Consider the following 26,716-nt stretch of genomic DNA (forward strand, 5'->3'; position numbering starts at 1 on the left):
TTTATCGGAACGTCTCTACATTATAGAATGAACAATCTATATAATACAAAGTTTAGAGGGTCTCGTATGAACAATCTATATAATACAAAATGAACAATGAACAATCTATATTGGACGTTTGTTGGGTCCCCTAATTTGTCCTTGCACGTTTGTTGAGTTTGGACGTGTCAAGTGGTTCGTTGCACTTTTGTCTGTTATGTCCCGATTGGCCACACCGTCCACATTTCTTTAATGTGACATGTTCTCCAGTAGACGGTATCCTGTTTACCCTTCGTCTACCAACCTGTACCACTCAGAAAAGGAAGTATTTTTACCTCAGTATACCTTGATGGCTTTTTCCATTCAAATACATGACCAAGCGGGTTTTAGGTGGCCATTTTTCATTTGGGCCTCCCAAATGAGGCCATCCGTAAATAAAAAAAATAAAAATAAATAAATAAATAAAAAAAACCAAGGAAGACCTAGTTAAGACCTAACCTAATCATGTCTTTAGATTCTAGGGCTTAGGGCATGCGTGGACTATTGCTATTGTAAAAAACATCATTACTTAGAGAGAGATTGTATGGTGATGTTACCATCAAACTCAACTACAAAAGGACAAAAGCAAGTGCTTTGTCAAAAAGCATTTTCGATACTTCTAAATGCTTGTCATTTTTTAAAAAAGTACGCCAAACATGATATGATAACTTTGAGCGGAGATTTTGGTGAAGCATAGCCTAGCTTAGGAAGCTTCTTGAGCACTGCAACACTAAAAATATGCATTACAAGTTACAAGGTACTGTACATTTCATTACTTCTTTTACATGGACTCTTATATGAAAGTGTAGTCGTGTCGTGTCCGTGTGTTGGTGTTGGTGTTGCAGATATCAAAATAGATCAACAATTAAAAAATAATAAAAATAGTACCAATGTAATCAGCCAGGGAAGGAGGTGGAAGGAGATGATAAGAGTCAAGAGATGTTTGCGTGTTTAAGGGAGGGGGAGGTGACAACACCAGTGGAAGTCCTCATTGGATGGGAACCCAAGACAGCAGTGCAACAACCATCTGTCTTCAGATGAGGCTGCACCATTTCCCATATTTTCTTCTTCTGAATCTGTGCAATTCATTCAAATTAAACATCTTATGTCAACAAATATATATTATCATTAAACAGCATCTACCAAGAATAAATTATACAACAACCGTGGATTGATGCAAGAAGTTAAAAAAAAACTCAGGAAATTTGATTGAAACTCCATGGTGGCTGCGCAATAGAAGATTTTACTTAGAATATTAAAATCCTATGAGTTTCTTGCTTGCAAGATAAGTTGAAGTGGGCGTGACTGTGAGCTAGCCTAGCTACTTGTGGATGTTAGAAAGAATTAAAAATTTACAGCCACCACACCACAAGATGCTCTTTAGTTGATTTTTTGCCAGTTCCCAAATATAAATAGGAAAAGCCAGATAAGAGAATGTTTTTGGGTGAACTTGCACCCCCAGTTCCCTAATAATCCAGCTTGGAGGCGAACTTGCACCAACATAACAAATTACAGAAAAGAAGCCCAACTAGTATAAATTTGGGTTACGAAGTGGAGGATCACGGAGAAGCAAAAAGAGTAACTAAAGTCTAAGAAATGTCAATTTTAGTTTCTTGATCACCAAAGATTATAGAGTTCCTTTTAAACCACAACCTCCAAAGGAGGGCAAAGATCCTAACTGGATCAAAGTATTTTCATCCGAGCATTTAACTGAGGACCTTCAACTAACTGCGAAAAGGATTCTGAAGCTTTCTTGGGACAACACCACTGACTTTTGAACAAGCTAAATAATCTCTCCCAACAATCGGCAACAAAGGGCCAGAAAAAAAAATAAAATAAAATAAAAAAAGGGAGAGAGAGCATAACTTCAAAGGATTCTCTGAATTCTACAGAAAATGTTTACCTTCTTGACTTTCTTAGGACAAAAGGCCTTCCAAATAAGATCAGATTTTTACCTTTATAAAGCTATTTGCTTCACAATGAGCTTTGGAGAGAGATTTGACTGAAAAGGAGCCATCCTTTTCCAACAACCACACAGACGTATCATCTCTTTATTTAGTCTAAAAAGTTGAAGCTTGTTCAAAAGAGCAACTCAATCATCAAATTCAGCATCAGATAAATTTCTTCTAAGCTTTTTCCCATGCTTAAAGAGAATCCAACCACTATTGACGAACCAAAGAATCCATCGAAGACCTCTACAATACCTATGGAGGACTTAAGAGTCACATGGAAAACCTTGAAAGACACAGGAAGACCTCTGCAGGTCCCAACAAAGAATTAGGTATCACATGGGGGACCTTGGAGGACCCATGGCATACCTCTATAGGACCCGTGGAGGACATGAAGGATCTTGGAGGACTCATGAGCAACCTCTGTATGACCCGTGGAGGACCTCAAAAGACCCATAAAAGACCTCAGAGTGATTGAGTTTGAAACCATCCAAATTTTCAACGGACGATCCAAAAAGGAGCCATTGAGAGAATTAAGGTGAAGAAGATCATTGCCACCGTCTCTCTTTATGATGTTTGTATCTCTCTAGCTTTTGGAGCTCCAGTCCTGGCAATCATCCTCGACGACGTAGTCAAATTAATCGCCAATGGTCTTTTGAAGCTCACCAACGACTATAACCTGCGAACGAGTTTGCAAACAAACTGCCCTCCTTCAATTTTCGGAACCGCTTAAATCTGCATACCAAGTTTCTAACCTACTTCCGCAGACCTTCCTCCTTCGACTTCTTCGGCATGTTTGTCTTCTTCCTCCTTCGACTTCTGTCCCTCACTTCTTTTCCATTTATGGCCGACTCCATGATGTGACTATTTCACATATTATGATTTGTTGTATAGGGTCCTAGATTGGATAGAAACTTCTTATAAGAATTACACTGATGCTAACAGCAATTACGACCGTTCAATGTCATATCTGCACCAATTATGCGAGAAGTTGAGAATTCCCTTTGACAACCGCAGAGGTTTTTTTGCTTCAAATCTAGAACCAACTAAACAAATGACTGTAGCACCATCGAGTGAAAGGCATGGCCGACCTCACAAATCCCCATGCAACAAATATTAAGATGGACTGCAATACTGTTTAATTTTCATTTTTAAGGCTTGCAAAATGTTGCAACAGAGAGATCTTCGATTTCTCTATTTATACAAAGAATATTCTCATTTATCTCGATACTTTAATAGTTAGTTTTTGAGTGTTCCTCTGACAAGCTTGATGAAGCAATTAGCATAAGTGTGAAAGTGTAGTCACCTTCTATGAAAGAGTTTAAGGATTTCTTTTTGGAGGTTTCACAATGTCTCAAGGTTTATGTGCATTGACCTTAAATAGCACATGATTTACAATTGTATTGTGGAATCACGAAAAACACAAGGATTGATAAAAGTATTGTGGGAGCTCAATCATAACTATTGGAAGTTCAAAAGGTAACTTACTTTCATTGATTAGATTTTTGTCCTATCTCACTATGCATCAGTTCAAACTGAAAGATTTAGATATTTAAGTTTATACTTCTTTCTTTGCTCAGAGAAATTAGTTTATAAATTTTTTCTTTAATATGTCAGTCACTCGTGGGAGGTTGTTGGGAATGACTTGTCAAAAGGTATCCTACATTGGAAGTTTTAAAATGTTTAACTGTACATTTTGACCAAAACATTACAAATTTAATATTTTAATCGTTACATTTTTTTTTTTACTGTTTGACCGTTTCAAATCTAAAATCAATTTTAGATCTGAAACATTTTTTGAATTTTCTTATTAATGGAGGATATAGATTTTGGTTTGAGAACACAGATTTTATCTTCTCATTGTTTTTCCATCTCTCAAAGTAAACAGTTTTGGCTACTTCTAACATATTTCTTTCGCAAACCTTCTTCCTCCTTCGACTTTTGTCCATTACTCCCTTTCCATTTATGGTCAACTCCATGCATATAGACATGATTATTTCACATATTATGCCTTGTCGTAATAGGGTCATAAATTCGATGGAAACTTCTTATAAGAATTACACTTACTCTAGCAACAATCACGACTGTTCATTCTCATATCTACACCAATTGTATGAGAATATGAGAATTGCCTTCAACAGTCGCAGAGGTTTATATGCTCCAGATCCACAATTGACTTGACCAACATCGATTGAACCAATACCAACTATTGTAGAGGACCCATGAGAGAGCCTAGTGGAGGGTCAAACACCCACAAGAGAGCTTAATAGTACCCATGAAGAACTTAGGAGTTACATGGAAGACCTCTACAAGACTCATGGAAGACTTAAGAGTCGTATGAAGGACCCATGGAAAACCTTTGCAAGTCCATGGAGGATGAGAAGATGCTTCTTATAGACACAATTTGTCACCAAATAAGGAAGATTGGACAAATGCTAAAATGTTGATTAGGTTTTTAAAGGTCTTTTATGATGTGACATCAAAAATTTCAGGGTCTTTGTACACCACTTCGAATATGGTTTTTCATCAGATTACAGTGGTTCAGAATTGTATACGTTTGAATGTTGGTAGTGCAAATGCAATGCTAGTTGGAATGGCCAATAGCATGAAGGCCAAATTTGAGAATATCGGGGGAATAATGAAAAAAATAATCTATTGTTGTATGTTGCTATTGTGCTAGATCCTCAAAAAAAGCTAAGGTTTGTATCTTTTTGTCTTTAAAATTTTTTTGGGCCAGAGGTTGCCAAATCTATGGAAAATGTAATGGAACAATGTTGTAGACGTCTCTTTCATGAGTACAGTATTACTCATACTCAGATACTACTACTAATACACCAATTGTCTCAGCCTCGGAGACCATGATTGATTGTGATCAAACTGAAAAGGTGGGTGAAGACTTTGTCTATGATACAATTGATCTTGATTTTGAAGGCCATGAGACTACACCTTTCGAACAGGGCTCAGAGATTGATATTTATTTGTTGGAAGCGAATGTTAAGAATGAAGATGATTTTGACATACTTCAATGGTGGAAGAGGAACAGTCATCAGTTTGAGGTTCTTAGTCGTATGGCTAGAGATATTTTGGCAATTCCAGTATCTACTGTAGCGTCTGAGTCGGCTTTTAGTACAGGAGGACGTGTTGTTGATTCATCACGTTGTTCATTGGCTCCAAAAACAGTGGGGGCTCTCATTTGTACTCAAAATTGGCTAAATTCTGGTCCAATAGATCTTGAAGTTCAGCATGACATGGATGAAGCTTCATTATTTGAAGAAGGTATTTATTCATCATTTGTGTAGTTGTAACTTGTTAGATTAAAATCTTAATAAGGTTTTCTTTCTCTTCTCAATCTTAATTATATGGGATTCAGAGCGGTAATGGACAATAAAAAAGACATTCAAGACCTTCCAGATTTTGCAAAGTTGTCAGATAGTGATTAAGCATTTATCATTTGATTTTATTGTAATTTGGTTGTATTTGGCAATTGACTTTATGTTTTATCGTAATTTGGTTGTATTTGACGATTGATTTTATGCTTTATTGTAATTGAGTTATATTTGACAATTGACTTTATGTTGTAATTTCTAGTTTGATTGTGTTATATGTGACTATGTGTCATGTGACATTTCTATTTGTGACGTACACTCTTGACTCTCATTAGTTTTGTTTTCAATTATATATGTAATATGTATTATGTATTAAAGGTTCTTTAAACAATTAAGCGAAGCGAGCAGTAACACAATCCCAAACAATGGACATGTTAATTGTTAAATATTAAGGGTTGTCAAATCAAATCATATCAATATCTTATTTTTAACCTCTAGGCTAGCTCTATTTTATAAGTATTAAAATAATAAAATGTGAAATAGTATCTTGAATTCTGATTCACAATCACAAATTAAAAGAGAAAACTAAACATGATTGATAAGATTTTGGTTTGGACAAATTAAAAGAGAAAACTCGACAAAAACCAACCAACCAACCAACCGACCGACCGGTCAGCCAGTCGTGTTTGCGTTCAGTCGCCGGCCGGGATCGGTTTGGACATATTCCAAACTGATTTTGGTCGGTTCGAGGTCGATATGGTCGGAAAACCGACCCCGACCCCGATGATCATCCCTACTGACAGCATAGGAAATATCTAGTCTAGTTTGAGATAAGTAAATCAACTTTCCCACTAGACGCTGACCGGTCAGCCGGTCATGTTTGCGTTCAGTCGTCGGTCGGGACCAGTTTAGACATATTCCAAACCAATTCTGATCGGTTCGAGGTCGATATGGTCGGAAAACTGACCCCGACCGGCCGATGATCACCCCTACTGACAGCATAGGAAATATCTAGTCTAGTTTGAGTTAAGTAAATCAACTTTCCCACTAGACGCTGATACCTCCCTTTATCAACAAGAACTTGTCAACAGAACCTCCCAGTTTCTCATTGAATTCAATAGGAGTGTCAGCAAGTCTACATCCAGTCATACCTATTTTCTTTAACACGTCAAAAGTGTATTTCCATTGTGAGATAGAGATCTCTTCTCTTGATCTTACCACCTCCATTCCAAGGAAATACTTTAGATTCCCTAGATCTTTGATCTCAAACTCATCAGCCATTTTCTTTTTCAGCCTGGTGGTCTCAGTTCATCATCTCCTGACAAAACAATATCATCAACATACACAATTAGAAGAGCAATTTTCTTGGATACTGACATTTTTGTAAACAACGTGTGATCAGAGTATCCCTGAGTAAAACCTTCGGACTTAACAAAGATAGTAAACCTGTCGAACCACGCTCTCGGGGACTATTTCAAACCTACAAAGACTTACTAAGTTTACAAACCTGGTGATCAAACTGAGCTTCAAAACCTAGGAGGGTGAGAGGGGCTCATATAAACCTCTTCTTCTAATTCACCATTCAGAAATACATTTTTCACTTCAAGTTGATGGAGAGGTCAGTCTTTATTAATTGCAATAGAAAGAAAGACCCGGACCATGTTTAACTTCGCTACAGGGGTGAAAGTCTTAGAATAATCTATCCCATAAGTTTGAGTAAACCCCTTTGCTACAAGTTTGGTCTTGTACCTGTCTAGAGTTCCATCTAATTTATACTTCAAGAGTGAACACCCACTAGCACCCAACTAATTTATGCCCTTTAGGAAGAGTAACAAGGTCCCACGTATTATTCTTTTCAAGAGCTCTCATTTCTTCCATGACGACAGTCTACCACTCAAGAATTTCCATGGCATATGTATGTTTTTCGATATTGTTACTATATCAAGGGTGGCAATGAATGCCCTGAACCCAAAAGACATATTACTGTAAGACATACAACTATACATGGGGTACTTGGTGCAGGATCTAATGCCCTTTCTCAATGCAATGGGCATGTCAAGAGAGATATCATAATCCTCTGGTTTGTCTAATTCCTCATCTGTAATGGGATTTTGATTACATTTTTCAGTCTGAGGAAGAATTCACCCTCTCGTGTTTCTGTCGAATCTCATCACTGCCTGCAACCTTATTATTTTCTGGAACTAACATATCATTCCTATCATTCTCAGCTAAATCAACAATACCATCCTCAACACACAAGTTAGTATTATCAGGGCCAGTAGTACCTTGCATTGGTTCATATTCATGGACCAGAGTCGGCGAGCAGTAGGGGACACCATTTCTTTTCTGAGATTCTTCTTGTAGTAGGTTCTTGTAGTAGGTTATCCAAGGGACATGTTTAGTGGGTAGAACAGTGTCATGGACACTCAGGATGGGTTCAAGAAGGAGTTTAGGAAGGTCAATAGGGAATGAAGATGTGGACCAATTAGTCTCTTCACTAGTACTCTCCCCCTGAAGATGACTAACGGGAAAGAAGGTTTATCCTCAAGGAACGTTACATCCATGGAGATGAAGTATTTTCGGGAAGAAGGGTGGAAGCATTAATAACCTCGCTGGTGAAGGGAATACCGAACGAAGACACATTTCTGAGCACAAGGGGCAAACTTAGTTTGGTTCGGGCCATGACTATGGACAAAGGCAATGCACCCAAAAAACCGAAGAGGGGCATCAGGAATAAGTCACGTGGTAGGGTATGACTCCTTGAGGCATTCAAGAGGGGTTTGGAGTTAGAGGACACGGGAAGGTATTTGATTAATAAGATAAGCTGCAGTTAGAACTGCATCCCCCCATAAGTAAGATGGAAGTGAAGTAGACAGCATGAGAAACCGTGCAACCTCAAGAAGGTGACGATTATTCCTTTCAGCCACCCCATTCTGTTAAGGTGTATAGACACACAAGCTTTGGTGGACAATGCCTTTAAAAGACAGAAAATCACGAAGAGTATTATTAAGGAACTCACGATCATTATCACTACGAAGAATAGTAATTTTGGTGTTGAACTGAGTCTCAACGGTAGTGTAAAATTGTTGAAATACCAATGAAACCTTAGATTTATCAGTGAGGAGAAAAACCCATGTAAGACAGGTATGATCATCAATAAAGGTCACAAACCAAGGTTTTCCCGAATAGGTGGTAATACTCGAGGACCCCAAACATCACTATGAATAAGGGTGAAAGGCTGAGAAGGTTTATAAGGTTGAGACGGAAAGGTGACCCTATGTTGTTATGCACGAATGCACACATCACAAGATAGAGAAGAGACATCAACTTTATTGAATAAATGAGAAAATAAATATTTCATATATTTGAAATTTGGATGACCAAGGCGAAAATGCCACAACATACAATCTTTTTCTGAAGTTGAAAAATAAGAAGACAACAAACTAGTCCTATAACAGTTCCTAGAGGAAGCATCATCATCAAGGAAATAGAGTCTCTTATTGTGTCGGACAGTGCCAATCGTCTTCCCCGAACTCAAGTTTTGAAAGAAAACATTATCTGGTGAGAAGGTAACTTGACAATTCAGATTTCTAGTTATCTTACTAATAGATAGTAAATTGTAAGATATTTTGGGTACACACCGCACATTCTGTAAAGTTAAACCATCAAAAGGAGAAATATGACCCTTACCCGCAATAGGAGCAAAGGACCTATCTGCAATCCGAATCTTTTCATTACCATCACTCGGAAGATATGATAGAAAACTATCAAAAGATCCAGTCAAATGATCTGTAGCCCCTAAATCAAGTCTCCATGGTTTCTTACCATTTATGGAGACTAGATGTACCTGATTAAGCAACCGCCCATGGGAAGAGATACCAGGGTCACTTTGGCAATTCACCTGAGGTTGTGACTGGGGGGGCACTCACAGATTCACTCATAAGAGCCCGACCAGGATTGGGCTTGTCATTTGGAGAACATCTTCTGCCATTCGGTGGTCTACCATGTAACTTCCAACATTGATCTTTCATATATCAAGGTTTCTAGCAATGTTCACACACTGAGATCTATTTCCCATTTTTCTTGTCACTATCAGAACCAGATAATTTCGAACAAAAAGTAGCAGAATCAATATCAGATACAGTCCTGATGTTCATAGCACTGGCTCTGTCTTCCTCTAGACGAACCTCAGAACACACTTCCATAAGAGAAGGTATAGGCCTCTGTCCCAGTATACGGCCTCGCATAGCATCGAACTTGGAGTTCAAACCAGCTAGGAAATCATAGACATGATCGACTTCCTCAATCTTGGAATACTGAACACCTCCACAAGGACAATCCCAGATAATTTCACGACACAAGTCCATCTCTTGCCAGACTAGGGACAATTTGTTAAAGTATGAAGTGACATCCATCGTCCCCTGTTTGCATTGTGAGCCTGTTTACACAAAGTGTAAAGACGAGACGCATTCTGCCTCTTAAAATATAATTTCTGAACTACGTCACAGATATCTCGAGTAGTCACAGCATACAATGGTTTCCCTATCTGAGGTTCCATATTATTAATCAACAGTGATCGAAGCAGGGAGTCTTTTCCTTTCCAAATGCACTCCTGAGGATCCCCTAGCCTAGGTCTTGGTATCTCACCAGTTAGATACTCAAACTTGTGACTAGGGATGACAAAATTCCCCGCGAGGTCGGGTCCCCACAGGTCTTCGACCCAATCGGGGCAGGGATTCCCCGATTTGACCGGGTATGGGATCAAACCGGAGATTTAAATCGGGTCCCCACCCCATCCCCAACCCCGCCTCGATTTTTTAAATTATTAACATATATAATAATAAGAATAATAATAATAATTAAAATTAGAAGAAAAAAACTTAAACAAAACTTTTAATTATTATTATTATTATTTATATATACTACTAAAACAGTAGCTTAGCTACTATTTAAACAAATATATGTAATAATAATACTAATTTATTACAAAAAATTTACAATTTTAATATAAATACTAATTTTAGTTAATTTTAGATAATAAAAATAATAAAATAAAAAACAGGAATTTTTCCCGCGGGGATTCCCGACCCCCCAAAATGGGGAATGGGGCGAGTACAGGGATTAAAAATCCCCACGGGGATGGGGAATGCATCCCCGCCCCAGCCCCGTTGCCATCCCTACTTGTGACGCCCCTCAAGAGCCATTTTAATGGATTGAGACTAGGACAAATAATTCTGACCATTCAACTTTTCTCCTGCAATTAACCCTATGGAATGTCCCATAGATCCAGATAAATAGTTTACAGTAGTTAAAGCAGGGAAAGAGGTTACTAGATTCTCTGGATACATCGATAGACTGGAAGGAATATAAGAATTCACTATACTAGAATTTAAGTTTGTGGAAGCACCTAGGGCTGCCCCAAGAGCAACAATTTGTTGCTGAAAACTTGCCTAAAGATTAGCCAACTGTTGTTGAACCATTACCAGATAAACCAATCGAATCTTGATGTTCATAACTAGGCGGCTCATGATGAGGAAGGCCAGTGGCTGCAGATAGATTGCTTGTGGCTAAAAGGGAAAGGAGTCAGGGATTCCCGGCATTGCCGCGGCAGGGGATTTACCTCTATGGTAGGCAGACGAATCACCAATCTCGGCTTCAAGGTGTAGGTTTCGACTGCTGGCAATAAGGTTGGAAGGATAGACAGCGGCAGCTCTCAGTAACAAGGGAGGAATGACGACGGCATTGTGAAAAATGGTGGTTGCGCTAGAGTTCCCATCAAAAGGTTGCGCTGGCGCTAGAGTTACCATCAAAGAGTTGCACTGGCACTAGAGTTGGACGGATATGCAAGGAGTGAAGGTACCGATTAACCACAGTTTGGACAGCAATAACAGCAACGGTATCGACGACGACGACGGCAGTAGCGTTGGTGGTCAGAGACCCCATCGGCAACTGTGGCGGAAGCGGAGCTGGTGCAGAACTAAGATTATCTTGCACCGGTTGGTTTTCACTGATGGCGGCTATTTCATCACCACGCTCTGATACCATGTTAAAAGATAGAAAATAAAGAACACTAGGTTTACGTGGAAAACCTTAGAATAGGGAGAAAAAACCACGATAGAGAGTCTCTTTTTATTATTTTAACACACAATGAAAGTTACAATAGAAGTCATATTTATAGGCTCTAGCAAGCCCTAAAATAAAAAAGGAAATAAACATAGGGTAAAGTAAAATATTAAAATAACTTTGGGGCTATAAACTATCGGCAAAGCCCCTTATTTTCAACAAATGTCATAACATAATTGATCCTGAACTGAGGGAGAACTAACACAACTTCAGCCCTTAACTTTTTTATCACTAGTCAAAGAGTCATCAAAGTAATAAAGACGATCAAGTAGACCAGCACGCCCAATCATCTCCCCCGAGTCCTGATCTTGAAACAACAATGAGCTATAGAGAAAATGATATGACAATTAGTGTCTTTAGAAAGTTTACTCATAAATAATAAATTACAGGTTAATTTAGGGATATGAAGTACGGAGTGTAATGCAATTTTTTCCATCAGATGAATAGTTCCTTTTCCTGCAATAGAATTGAAACTACCATCTGCAAGTCAAATTTTCTCAGTGCTATACAGAGGGGAATATGAATCAAAAAAGTGAAATGTACTAGTCATATGGTCTGAAGCTCTGGAACCTATGATCGAAGGAGATGAATTACGACAAGAAAAAACTCGACGAAAGTTACCTGTTTATGCCAAGGAAGTACTAGGATTACCCGATGGCGAATTGACCTTTAACAGCTTCAGTAGTTTATCGACTTGCTCTTTACTAAATGGATTGGAGTCGGCACTATTAGCAATGGGAGGTGCGGATTGATTGTTACCTTTGTCACCTGGCTTATTTTTCCACTTTGCAGGCTTTCCATGGATTTTCCAACAAGTCTCACGAGTATGGTGGGACTTGTTACAATGATCACACCATATTCGGGGTTTGTTTGGTGGCAGGGAAGCATTATTGGCTTTGGTTTCAATCACCATAGCAAATGTATCAACAAAGTCTGTGCTTTTCTTGCCCAACGTAACACTTCGACAATTTTCCTCCCAATGAACCTCAGAAAAAGCTTCATTGATGGAGGGGAGAGGTTTTCTACTAATAACTCTACATCTAACCTCATCAAATTCATCATTGAGGCCAGCGAGATTTGTAAACACGACCATCCTCCACCACCTTCTTGTAGTATGCTTGATCCTTAGTCGATTCCCATTCATAACTTTCAAAAAGGTCTAAGTCTTGTCAAATTCTTGTCAACTTGTGAAAATGTTGTGTAACTATGTCTCCTTCTTGGCGGATATCACCTAGCTTGAGATTCAACTTCAATACTCGTGATTGATTGTCAAGGTCTGAATACATTTGGTTGGCATTGTCCCATAAGTCCTTTGCTGTATAATAACATATATAGTTGGAACATATTTCCTCATTTATGGAATTGACCAACCACATCATGACCATGAAATTTTCAGCATCCCAAATAGCAAACAACGGATCTGTCTTGGCCGGTGCCTTGTTTTCACCAGTAAGATACCCAATCTTCTCTTGTCCACGAATACACATCCAAACGCTTTGGGACCAACGAAGGAAGTTGTCTCCATTAAGTCGAATTGTGGTGATTTGGACATTTGGAAGTTGACGATTGTCGGAAACTTTGGCCATTGATGATTTTTCGTCGGATATGTGTGCTATTGGATCTTAACAACACCACTAACCAAAAATAGAGTTAAAAAATAAAAATAACTCACAAAAACAATAGCATCTCCAGAAGAGAACAAGAATACTCGCGGTAGATCAGATTTCGGTGGCCAGAAAACCAATTGACAACGGCAAAAGAGGAAAGGCAGTCATTTGGTGTGTGCCAACGAGCAGATCTGAGATGAAATCGTGAAAGAAAACACCTTTACTCGCGTCAGATCCGAGGTGGTAAGCGAACATGGTGTAGAAACGAGCGAAATCGACAGTTGACGACGACGAAATCGGCGGCAAATCTGAAGGAGCGAAATCGACAGTTGACGACGACGAAATCAGAGTCGGATCTGAACGAGCGAAATCAGAGATGACGATCGGCGAAGATCTGAAGGAGCAAAATCACATCAAATTTGAGCGAAATTAACGTTCACAAGTTGACGACAACGAAAACGAGTAGATCGACGACCACGGCTCGTGACGACGATAGTGGGGGCTAGGTGCGATGACGACAATACTAAAATTAGGGTTAGGGTTTTTTACTTGATTCTCTGATACCATGTGAAATTATTTCACTTTTTCTTATTATTACAAGGGTCAAAGCCCTAATTTAAATAGAATACAGATTTAATGAAATAAGGAAAATATTGACAAAGAAGGAAAGAATCCTACCGAATAATTACAACAAATAAAATAAAATATTTGCATAAATCAACACTTTTTCTTTTCTTCCTTCGGAATTTATGTACTTTGAGTATTGGTCTCTTTTCATTCCATCAATGAAAAGTATTATTTCCTTTTCAAAAAAGAAAAGAAAACAGCAAAGTTTAATTTCCATGGAGCCACCAACAACCACCTTTGAAATAGCAAGAGGATTCAAAAATGCGTTGTGGAGAGTCCACAGAGAGCTGGAGGCTAGTTGGCTAAGTCGTCGGAGAGTGGCATAAAGAAGGCTAGAAGGCTAGAACAATGGGGGATAGGTGGAGAGAGGAGAGAAAATTTGTTTTCTTTATTGACACAACAAAACCCTAAACTCTCTGTTACTGTGAACAACTGAGGGCACTTGTGTTTATTTATTATTTCTTTTATAGAAAAACTCGACTTTCAAAGAGAAAAATGAAAGAATACAGTTTTATTATTTGTCCTTTCATTTGGCAGTTACATTTTTATTACTTGTGAAAGTTTGTTGATAATGTGGGGGCTGCTTTCAAGCCTTTTGCTGTGTTCAGTCAGTTTCTGTGGTATCATCTATTCTCATACAAGTTTTCTGTCGGAGTTCAAAACAAAATGTTCAGTGGAGCAGGTAGAAGTAGAAATTCTGGTATCACAATAGGATTATAAAGGCCGAAAAACATCAGACATGAATACAGTGAAGATGTAAAGCACAGCTACAATAAACTCATTTGTTATCAAGCACATGAATTTCTGTTTCCTTTAAAAGATGAAAAATTGTATACATCATGTAGGGATGGATATCATCCTCACGTAACGGTCTGATATTCAGAGCTCAAATAATTTAGATAATTAATGCGTAGATGTCTAAGTGAGTTTATGTCAAAATTTGCACTGAAATATGTAATATTAAAAAATGGCATTCAAGTCTTGCAGGATTCAAATTTTTCAAAAGAATTTTCTTCACCTGATTTGGGGTAGCAGCATCAGGTTGGTTGCCTTTTTCATCTTCAGATCCAAACCATATTCTTTCACCTGGAAACGAACCCTCATGGGGCAAAAGAAGTTCAATGTTTTCGTGCAAAGAATCAGAAGCAGCCATTAGCATTCCACAAGACTTGATGCCCCGCATATTTCTTGGCTTCAAATTTGTGAGGACAATAACTCTTCTATCCTAAATGTTGGTTACATTCGAGTCAAATGGAGGCAAAGGACATTGAGTAAAAAGTTTAAACCGTACATATAATACAAACATGATACAGTTCACAAAATCATCAATGAAAGACCCATTTAGTCTATAATCAATTCGATATTGGTCACAAATTTCCATGAGAAATTAAACAAAGTTTTTTTTTCTTTAATGGAAACAACTTTCACTAAAAAAAAATTAAAATGAAAGAATACAAGGGTATACAAAAACCAAGCCCACAAAAAAGGAACTCTCTACAAAAAGGGACTTCAGCTATGCAAAATAAATGCTTATAGAAAATAATTACAAAAGGTTTTTAAAATCGAAATCTACAGAGAAACATAAAAATGGACAGGGATCAAACTGTTAGGCACCTGCACTCGACCACCTTTCTAACCAGCTTCCAATTGAGAAAAACAGAGATGTATTAAGAAGAAAAGAACAGGGAATAATCAAAAATATCACGATCTTCTTATTGAACTAATTCTTCCTTAACAGCCACAAGATTCAAGAGTGTTCATACTCAAAAACAGAAGGAAAAAAATGAATGAAATACTCAGAAAACAATAAGACTAAAACGACCTAGCTTTGGATTCGAGAGATGCTGGAAATCCCTCCATGAAGATCGAATCTCCCCTTTTCTTCACTGAATTCTTCCCTTCCCTTCATTCCAGACTTCCCCTTTTTGTTCATCCTCCCGTGGTCCCTCCTCCAACGGCCTCCTCTTTTATTTTGCTTGTTGAAACCGTATATTCATCTCCCACTATCCCCTTAACCACATCCTTGTGTGAGTTTCCCTTTTTGCCCCTCCTTTTATAAGTAAATACAATAGGAGGTTTTACATTACCGCTCCTCTCAAAGTGCACCTTGTCCTCAAGGTGGAAAGATGGAAATTGCTGTCTTATGTTCGATGCTGATTCCCACGTAGCCTCACTATCTGGAAGACCCTTCCACTTTACTAGCCATTCTTGTGTATTCAGCTCTTCATTCCACCTTACTCCTAACACAACTTCATGGGCAACTTGTAGATCAAAATCTTCGGTTAGCATAGGAGATAAGTGTTGTACCTGTTGAGATTTGCCCAACTTTTTCTTAAGTTGAGAGACATGAAACACATCGTGTATAGCTGCTTCAGGTGGTAGATTCAAACGATATGCTACTTCTCCTATCTTCTCGGACACTTGATAGGGACCAAAAAATCTAGTGGACAACTTCTCACTTTTTCCTTTTGCCAATGAACGCTGTCGGTAAGGCCTTAATTTGAGGAAGACTTCTTCCCCTATCTTAAATTTCAACTCACGCCTATGCTAGTCCGCTTGCTTCTTCATTTTGTTTTGCGCTATTACTAAATTCTCTTTGAGCGCGTTCAAGGCTAGGTCCCGATCCTTTAAGAGCCTGTCTACACTGTCATTAGTTGACTTTGTTTCTCCATAGTGCACTAGCAGTGGGGGGTACGGCCATAGATTGCTTGGAAAGGTGTGGTTCTTATAGACACATGGAAGGTAGTGTTATACCAGTACTCTGCCCAAGACAGCCATTTATTCCATCTAGTGGGTTGTTCATTGCAGAAACACCTTAGATATGTCTCTAGACAGCGGTTTACTCACTCCGTTTGGCCATCTGGTTGAGGATGGAAAGCCATGCTTCTTCTCAACTTGGTTCCCAAGGCTGCGAATATCTCCCTCCAGAAGTTACTCAAGAATATCTTATCCCTATCTGTGGTAATCGACTTAGGAATGCCATGAAGCTTGATGATTTCTTGAATAAAGGTTTCCGCCACTTGTTTAGCTGAAAAAGGGTGTTTCAATGGAATGAAATGCCCATATTTACTTAGCCTATCTACTACCACCAAAATGGAGTCGAAACCCCCTGCTCTCGGAAGTCCCTCAATGAAGTCCATTGTCCATTCTTCCAGAGTTAGTTCGGGAATGGGCAGTGGTTGCAGCAGACCTGCAGGTGTTAGAGATTCAGACTTGTTTCGTTGGCAAGTGTCACAGCCTTCCATATATCTCTTTATATCATTTTTCATTCCCAGCCAATACAACTCCCCGCTCATGCGTTTATATGTTCTTAAAAACCCCGAGTGACCCCCAAGTATTGAATCATGAAAAGTATGCAGAGGGGATGGTATTAGAGTTGACTGTCTCGAAATTACTAACCTCCCTTTATAGAGTAGCTTCCCTTTTGGCCATTGGTAGATAGACTTGCCATCCGGATTGTCTTTCAGCAAAGAGATGATCTATTGTAACTCCTCGTCCTCTTCCACCTCTTTAAGTATGAGCTCCACATCTACCACTACCGAAGAGTACAAACTGAAGAGTTCTAATGGTAGTTGCACCCGTGAAAGGGCATCAACTGCTTTGTTCATCAGTCCCGGTTGGTAAAGGATCTCAAAATCGTATCCTAGGAGTTTGGTTAACCAGCGCTGGAATTGTGGTTGCACCTCCCTCTATTCTACTAGAAATTTCAATGCCTTCTGATCTGAGATTACCATGAATCTTCCTCCTAACAAACAATGTCACCACCTTTGAACAGCTAACACCACTGCTATTAATTCCCTCTCATAGATCGACTTATTTTGTGCCCGTTGTGAGAGCTTTTGACTGAAGAAGGTGATTGGCTTGTCTCCTTGAGTTAACACAGCCCCCACCCCTATTCTTGATGCATCAGTTTCTATGATGAAAGGTTGATTGAAATCCGGTAATGTGAGAACAGGGCAAGATGTCATCTGTTGTTTCAAATCCTCAAAGGCTCGGGTGGCTGCTTCATCCCAATTGAAACTATTTTTCTTGAGTAGTCTCGTTAAAGGAGCTGCCCTGGTGTTGTACCCTTTGACAAATCGATGGTAGTATCCAGTTAAGCCCAAAAATCCTCTCAATTCAGTTACATTTGTGGGACACGGCCAGTTTACCATAGCTTGGATCTTCTCCCCATCTGCTTCAACCCCTTGCTGTGAGATCCAATGCCCTAAGTATTGAATTCTCTCTTAGTATTGAATTCTCTCTTGGCAGAAAACACACTTCTTTTGGTTAGCAAACAGTTGGTTATCCCTTAGCACATTGAATACAACCCCCAAATGAGTCTCGTGGGATGAAATATCTGGACTATAAACCAAAATGTCATCAAAAAACACAAGTATAAAACGGCGTAGGAATGGTTTAAAAACCTGATTCATGAGAGATTGGAATGTTGCAGGTGCATTAGTGATCCCAAACGGCATAACCAAGAACTCGTAGTGTCCTTCGTGTGTCCTGAATGCTGTCTTCTCAATGTCTTCCTCCCTCATCCGGATTTGGTGGTATCCGGACTTCAAATCGAGTTTAGAGAAAACCACAGCCCCGTGCAACTCATCAAGTAGTTCTTCGATTACAGGGATAGGGAACTTGTCTGCTATTGTAGCTTGATTCAACCTTCGGTAGTCTACACAAAATCGCCATCCCCCGTCTTTCTTTTTCACCAACAATACTGGACTTGAGTAAGGACTTCGGCTGGGCCAAATGAAGCCGATTTGTAACATTTCCTGGACTAACTTCTCTATCTCTTCTTTCTAAGCATAGCCATACTTATAAGGTCGAACGTTGATTGGATTTATGCCCTCCTTGATGGTTATTCTGTGATCAACTGCTCTTTTAGGAGGAAGGGAGGTGGGCAAGTTAAAGATATCTTGATTTTGGTTCAACAGTTCCTAGATCATGCTGGGTAGAGTGGATCGAATTTGTTCCTTCTCCCCCTTCTCTGTCTCTTCAGAATTCTCAATCTCAAGGTGCTAGAAGTCCACTAAGAATCCCAGATCTTCTTCATCCCACTATTTACTCAACGTTTTAAAAGATACTTCAGCTTTAGTGAGTGATGGATCCCCTCTCAACATGACTTGAGCTTCCCCTGACCAAAAAGCCATGGTTAAAGAAGGCCAATGAATACCCATGAATCCTGTGGTACACAGCCAGGGCATCCCAAGTACTACATTCATTCTCCCCAATTCCATAGTCAAGAAGTCAGCCTTCACTGTCAAGTTCGGTAGTGTGAGCTCTACCCCCTTGCATATTCCCTTCCCTTCTATTTCGCTCCCATTTCCTATAACCACCCCGAATTTCTTTTGATGTTCCACCGGTAATCGAAGTTCCCTCACTGTATCATGATGGATAAAGTTGTGAGTAGCATCGGAGTCGATGAGTACTACCACCTCTTTACCTCTGATTTCTCCCTTTAGCTTCATGGTTCCCTTCGCAGAAAACCCAAGTAGTGAGTTCAGTGATAGCTCGGCCTTCTCCCTCACCTTGACATTCTTCATTTCAGCCACTTCTTCCCCTTCGGCCAACTCTTCTTCCTCCATTTCTTCCTCTTCGTTGGTTATGAATAGCATCAGTTGCCTATTCTCCTTGAATTTACATCGATGCCCGGGTGCATATTCTTCAGTACAACAAAAACAGAGCCCCTTATCTAGCCGGTCTCTGAACTCCGCATCACTCAATCTCTTCATAGGTGCCTCCTTTTTTATGGGAAAATTGGGTTTCCCCAGAGTGGGTAATATCGGCTTCACCGGAATCCCAACTTGCTTCATGGAGGGGTTATCCTGAATCCGACCTTGGTTTTTTTCGCTCATATCCTTCTTATCGTTCAGGCCCATTCTCTGGTTCAGCCCACTACGGCCCATTTCTTTCAGTGCTAACTTAAGGGCGATGTTTCGGTCATTCACCAATTGTGCTTCCTTCATACAGTCATCCAAAGATTTAGGATTTCGACTCACGACTTCAGCTTTGCAGCTCCGGTTCCAGTCCGTTCATGAACGCATCCCTCAAAATTTCCTCCGATAGGTCCGGCAAGGGTGCCGAATAATTGACAAACTTCTTCACATACTTTTGGTAAGAACCTTCCTGTCGGATTTTGAGTAGTCGTGCACACAGACTCCCTTCTCCTACCTTCCGATAATGTTCAAAGAACCTTCGCTTCAGTTCGTCCCAAGTGGTGATGGCCCTTCGGTTATTACTCCAATGGAACCAGTCTACTTCATCAGAGGCGAAGCTGATCACTGCAACCTTCACTTTCTCGACGTCGGAGAGATCATGTATCTCAAAGTAGTGCTCCACGCGATAAACCCATGACTCCGGATTGTCACCTGTAAACAGAGGAATTTCAAGACGCTTGAACTTACCTCTATCCGAGCTTCCAACTCCTGAGATTTGAGAGGACTCCACTTCTTCTACCTTTCCTTTCATTTTGAGGTTGCTCCCCTCCGTTAACATCGACTCCTCCTTCTTCCGAGCAACATTGCTCTCCCGGACTTCCTCAGTGAGCTTCTCGAGATTTTTGCACAATCCCATCAACAGGTCTTTTAGCCCCACCATCTCCTTCTCCGTGATGTCAACCCTCTCTTCCAATTGTTTCTGTGTCATGGCGCGCGTTTTCCCCAGGATTGCGGCTCTGATACCACTAATGTAAGGCACCTGCACTCGACCACCTTTCTAACCAGCTTCCAATCGAGAAAAACAGAGATGTATTAAGAAGAAAAGAACAGGGAATGATCAAAAATATCACGATCTTCTTATTGAACTAATTCTTCATTAACAGCCACAAGATTCAAGAGTGTTCACACTCAAAAACAGAAGGAAAAAGATGAATGAAATACTCATAAAACAATAAGACTAAAACAACCCAGCTTTGGATTCGAGAGATGTTGGAAATCCCTCCATGAAGATCGAATCTCCCCTTTTCTTCACTGAATTCTTCCCTTCCCTTCATTCCAGCCTTCCCCATTTTGTTCATCCTCCAGTGGTCCCTCCTCCAATGGCCTCCTCTTCTATTTTGCTTGTTGAAACCATATATTCATCTCCCACTATCCCTTTAACCGCATCCTTGTGTGAGTTTCCCTTTTTGCCCCTCCTTTTATAAGTAAATACAATAGGAGGTTTACACAAATTCACCAGGGTCCCTTTCCACCCCTTGAAGATCGAATCTCCCCTTTTCTTCACTGAATTCTTCCCTTCCCTTCATTCCAGCCTTCCCCATTTTGTTCATCCTCCAGTGGTCCCTCCTCCAATGGCCTCCTCTTCTATTTTGCTTGTTGAAACCATATATTCATCTCCCACTATCCCTTTAACCGCATCCTTGTGTGAGTTTCCCTTTTTGCCCCTCCTTTTATAAGTAAATACAATAGGAGGTTTTACACAAACTTCACCAGGGTCCCTTTCCATCCTCTAAACAACTATTTCGCTCTCCCCACAAAACTCATAAGGTCGTTGTTAAACCTTCAATTGTGAATGTATATGCTAGAAGGGGCAAGAAGGACAAGGGCAAGGACAAATAAGTTATTTTTGTAGTTATTATATTTGAATTTTGTAGTTTGTATTAGGGAGTTATAACTTCCTTGCCATGGCGGCCAAGGAGGACATGACAAGCGTCCATGTCTAACACATCACAGATTATTTGGTCCTTGTAGTGGCTCCCAATGGACAGTGGCAACGTGCATATTTCATTTACTATGGCTTCACCATCCTTTTTTATCCATCCCACCTTATAGAGATGTGGGTGTGTTTCTACCTTAAGTTTGAGGGCTTGCACTAGCTTCTTTGATACCATATTCTCAAAGTTGCCGCTATCAATAATCACCAAACATACTTTGCCGTTTACAGTGCAACGGGTTTGAAATAGAGCATGGTGTTGAGGATTGATCTCAGTTGTCAGTGCAAGGAGGATCTTTTGTACAACGCACGATAATTCATCTCCATTGTCTGGATTTGTGCCTTGGAATTCATCATTTCCTTTGACATTGTAACTGTCTTCCTCCCCTTCTTGGATCGCTAGGTTCCTTCTTTGAGGGCAGTCATTAGAAAGATGCCCAACTTGACCACACCTGAAACATTTGCCTAGGTTAGTTCTATTATAAGGGTTAGCATTTTTAGTTTGTAAGGTATTAGAACTTCCCTTGTTGTTGGCATCGTTCTTGGCTGATTCTTTAGGTTTAGTGTTAGAAGAAGTTGAAGGAACAACATTCTGGGCATTCTCTCCCAAGATCTCTGGGCTTGTGTTGTTGTCTTGTCCCAAGTTGTCCATCTAGTATTCCAACGCTTTTGTCTTTGAAATTCACCATCTTCAATAGTAGTGGCTATAGATACTGCTTCAGAAAGGCAGTTCATTGGATGGATGTGTACTTTCTCCCTAGTTTCTGGCATAATCCATCAACAAACCTGGCAATTTGGTGATTTTTGCTTTCAGCTAGATTATTTCTTGCACTTAAACGTTGAAACTCCTTGGTGTAATCTTCAAGGCTTCAGGCCCCTTGTTTGCAATGTTGAAATTGGTTATATAAGAGTCTTTCATGGTGTATAGGAAGAAATCTCTTCTTCATTAGCCACAACATCTTTGGCCAACTTGTAATCGATTGTTTTCCATAGATTTTTCTATTCGTTTGGAGCTGATCCCACCATGCGGAAGCCCCACTTTTGAGTTTAAAGGACACCAACTTAACCTTCTTATGTTCCAAGGTGCCCATGTACTCAAAGAAACTCTCAACTTCCTTCATCCAATCCAGAAAAACCTGAATGTTCATTCTTCCATTGTAGGTAGGGAGACCTACCTTCATTTTGTAGTCAAAATCTGCCTTCCAAGGTGGTCCACGCTGGTTATGACGGTAATCCTGCCAATCTTGATAGGTGTTCTGCCCATAATACCCCATGTAAGGACCTTCTTGAACCCGTTCTTGATTTTCTTGGTTAAATTCTTGAGTGTGCGGCCAACTTTGATTGTCTTCTTCCAAGGATTCAGAGTCATAACCCAACGGATTTGGAGGAAAAAGTCTGGTCTGTTGATGATGGAATCTTGCCATGACCCCTGGGCAAGCTGCTACACCACCAGACCCATGTCTGGCCATTGGAGCTTCCTGAAAAAACATTCAGGGCTGATTTCTTGGAGGGGAACGCACCTGATCTTGAATTCTTATGCCCAAATGTCTCTGCTTATCGGTCTTTCTTACTTCAGCAATCAATTGTCGTGGATCTCAACTTCCTTGCCTTTGTTGCCCGACATCTTCTTGAACTCTTTAGTCATTTACTCCATTACTTGGTGCATATCAGCCATGGAAGCCTGCATTGTTGTGAACTTCTCATTGAGCAGATTGATCACCAACTTAATGGCCACAAATCTTTTGTTGATCGATCGTGGAGGTGTGGATGCTTCCGCATCTGAGGGGGGAAGGAAGGGTGACGCCCTTCACCATGCGGCCCTATCACGTAGAGTGCTCTGATACCAATCTTGAAGTAGACCCAAATCTTGGAGCAATCTTGAAGTAGGAGTATTATTATTAATGATTGAAAACGAAGACAATGGTCCTTTTAAATAGACCCAAAGGGAAAGGGTTGTTACACACCTAATTAACTAATTCTAAACCTAGGCCCCTTTAAATAGACCCAAAGGGGAAGGGCTTTGTCACACTTAAACTAAAATAAAAATTAAATGATAGAACAATTATAAAAGATGACATAGTTTGACTAAGACACCCCTACATCATCTTTGATGTCCATACGTAGGCCTCCAACAAATCTTGCAATCAAATGTTCCTCATTCTCCATCAAGTTCATCCTTGCTCCTAGCCAATGGAACTCTTCAATGTAACCAGCCACCGACCGTGCTCCTTGCCTACAATTTTGATATTGGTTGTACAATGTTTGCTCATAATTTGGAGGGAGGAACCGTTCTTTCATCAATCTTTTCATCTTCTCCCACGAATGAATTGATCATTTACCATTTCTTCTCTAGTTGATTTCGAGTTGGTCCCACCAAGCCGAGGCACTAGCTTTCAGCTTCAAGGCAACTAGATACACCTTCTTGTGCTCGGGAGTATTCATATTGGTGAAGAAATTCTCCGTGTTCTTGATCCAATCAAGAAATGTCTCGATGTCACGCTTCCCACTGTAAATTGGCAAGTCGATCTTCATTTTGTAGTCATTCGAGTCGCCTCTCTCTCCATGCCTATCTTCTCGTTCCCCTCATGGGGCATAGAACTCCTCTTCTTGATCATCTCCACTTGATGGATCCCAATCTCGATTTTCTTGAAACCTTTCTTGAACAATTGGTTGGCTTCTTGGATTTTCTTGGAGCTGTCTATGCATTCTTGGAGGTCTTTCTTAAAGTACTTCTTGCTGGTTTCGACCATATCTTGGTTGTTCGCTGCCTCTCCTTCCTCTTCCTCCCCATTCTTGAACGAATGGTTGAGCATTCTCCCGATTTTGAGGTGCTGCTGCCAACATCTCAACCCTTCAAGCAAGTGTTTCCATACTTTCTTGAAGGCTCATTAATGTTCCATGAATTACCTCCAAAGAGTTTTCAACAAACAACAAGCGTCATGTTGTAGCTCTTGAAGAGAGGGTGGGGGTTTCTTCCAATCTTGGTCTTGCTCATGAATGTCTCCTCTGACTGGATGGTTGCCTCTTCTTCCGGCCACTGGTCCCCGAATCTTGGAGAGCTCTGGTACCAATTTTGGTGCACTACCAAAAGTCTAAATTTGATGAAATGATTCTCTTCCTCTAAATGAGGGAAGAAGGCTTTATTTATAGAAGAGTTATGAATACAAGTTGTAGAATGACAACTAACTAACTATTTTAACTAACTCACTCTTAGCTCACCACAAGGCTTACTTTTAAGCTTATTTACAAGACTCTCGGTACACCATTTAAAGATTACAATCTATCAACTAGTGACCAAAGGTCAACCTTCTCTCCCAACATCTTGAACAAGGAAAAAAACATCCCCATCCCACAAAATACAAGAGTTGTCTGTGGTACAAACTTAACTACCCAGGGAGTTACAACTCCCTAAAATAATTACCCAAGCTCATCTGCTAGCCAACTTTAAAAGTAGATAAAGCTGGGTAGTTATCCACGCTTGGGACTGAATTTCCACTTTAACCCTTCTTGGAATACACCTTTGTGTTTGGAGGTCTAACGGAACTTAAACATAAACTAGATCCAACCAGTACTAAGGCCCAAATACAAAATAACAGCCCAAGAGGCAACAACATATGCATATCACAAGACATGAGTATTGGTAATATGAGGCCTAAGACTTCAAAGTTCCATCTTCTATATTTCTAAGCTCCCAACCACATAAACCAGAACATACATATGAGTTATTAGTGTGTAATGATTATGCTGAACTACACGATATTGTTCTCACGCAGTCATCCCAAGATCTTGGAATAAAGATTCTAGAAAGCAGGAAAAAAAAAATCTTCCTCTCAACTTTAGTTCAATCACGAGGCTTCTTCCATCCATACACTAATTAATTCACCGATAAGATAGTTCCTTCATCTATGAGACATGAGCTTGGAAATCCCAATCGCCATCCTTCAACAAAACCGAGTAGAATTACATTTTTCCTCTACCTTTTCTACTCTCTAAAACTGATATCTGATGTTTGCTATAAGAAGGAGTTGGTTCCTGAGGTTTCCATTTCATATTTTCCGGAGTGGGAACGATAGTTTCCTCCTCAAAATTGATCAAAAACACCACGTACAAGATGGGAGGAAATAGAAAAGACCCCAATTGTTATTAATTAAAAATGTACAGAAACTATATGCTAAAGGAATCAATCTATAACCCATAAAACAGAATGATTAGACACTACATGGGTATCAAGTTATGCTAATGACAAGAATAACGGTAACATAAGAAATGGGGAGAGTTTCTCTTTTAACCATCTCCCCCCAAACATTTTCCTTATTATCTATCAACAAGAAATTATATCTATTGGTTAGAAGACTTATAAGAAGGAAAAATTAAGTACCAGAAGTTGATCAAGAGGGATGTATTTAACAAGGCCACTGCAAATAAGCCTCGGCTCGGGTTCACCAACATCGACCTCTTCTACATAGAGAGAATCAGCCTCCTGATGTCTCCAAGCCTTAATGATTTGCCCAACCCTAATATCGAGCGTGCCGGCCGCATCCTTAATTTTCTTTTCCAGATCGTCGTCGTCATGACCACCGTCCTTATCCAATGATGTGGAAGACGATGCAATGACGGCGTCACTGGTGACAGGCTCAGTGGATCCGGTAGTGCAAAATGAGGGCGAAAACCGCCCACCATTTCTGGAGATTCTTCCTCTTCTGCGTTCAATGGAGGCGACATTATCCTTAGGAAGTGGTGGAGTAAAACGAGAAAAAGTTCGACGTAGAGCGAAGAAGGGGCGATCGTGGTCGAAGTTATGGGAAAGGGAAGAAGAGAATAAGAAGAAGCGGGCATTGGTGGCAGTTTTTGTAACATTGGCAATTGCAGCAGCGGCCGTTGGGAGAGAAGCCATGCTTGTCAATGGAATCGTTCTGCCGTTCACAGCTGTGGATGTTTGGGAACACAATCTCTAATCCCACCACGCCCGTAGAGATGAGGGTCGACCGATGGACTCAAAAATTAGAGAAAAAAATGCGAAAGAATCCGATTTTCTAAAAGAATATCGAGTGATCTTTCGCTGATGTTAAATTGCGTGAAATTATCCAAATATACTTGTGTGCATGTGAAAAAGTAGTCTTGCTCTCACTCGTTTCGCTCTTTTTTCACTCATAAATTACTATATCTCTTGTTCTAGCTCGTCTCGCTCTCTCTTCATTTCATCACTCACAAAATCACTTCTCTCTTGTCTCTTGCTCATCGAAGTTGGTTGCATTGGAGTTGCATCGGAGTTGCTCGCATGTACTCGTCATGTCGAGGAAGAAGAAGTTGTACAGAGGAGAAGTCAGAGAAAATGAAGACGACGTGCAGAAGAAGATTTCTCGTGTCGGAGAATAATAGGAAAAAGAAAAAAAAAGGATAATAGCGTAACTTCATGTGGTCATGACAT

At 40.0% G+C, this 26,716-nt stretch overlaps 1 protein-coding gene across 1 annotated transcript; it reads right to left on the reverse strand.

Annotated features, from left to right (window-relative positions):
* LOC120073853 (Nucleic acid-binding, OB-fold-like protein) lies at positions 1 to 26,459 on the reverse strand. The gene is made up of 4 exons (XM_039026736.2): positions 25,667 to 26,459; positions 14,669 to 14,875; positions 907 to 1,094; positions 1 to 283 (listed from the first exon to the last, which is right to left on the reverse strand). The coding sequence occupies exons 1-3, from the start codon at positions 26,180 to 26,182 to the stop codon at positions 951 to 953; spliced, it is 867 nt and encodes a 288-aa protein (XP_038882664.1). The 5' UTR covers positions 26,183 to 26,459; the 3' UTR covers positions 1 to 283; positions 907 to 950.
* Positions 26,460 to 26,716: the final 257 nt, after the last annotated feature.

This window comes from Benincasa hispida, chromosome 3 (assembly GCF_027475165.1).
Source record: "Benincasa hispida cultivar pf3 chromosome 3, pf3_genome.v1.1, whole genome shotgun sequence".
Taxonomy (NCBI): domain Eukaryota; kingdom Viridiplantae; phylum Streptophyta; class Magnoliopsida; order Cucurbitales; family Cucurbitaceae; genus Benincasa; species Benincasa hispida.

Coding starts and splice junctions, on each gene's coding strand:
- LOC120073853 (XM_039026736.2), bottom strand. CDS start 26,182: ATGGCTTCTCTCCCAACGGCCGCTGCTGCAATTGCCAATGTTACAAAA. Junction 14,876..25,666: donor TCCCTCTTGATCAACTTCTG/GTACTTAATTTT, acceptor ACCAACATTTAG/GATAGAAGAGTTATTGTCCT. Junction 1,095..14,668: donor ATGCTGCTACCCCAAATCAG/GTGAAGAAAATT, acceptor TGAATTGCACAG/ATTCAGAAGAAGAAAATATG.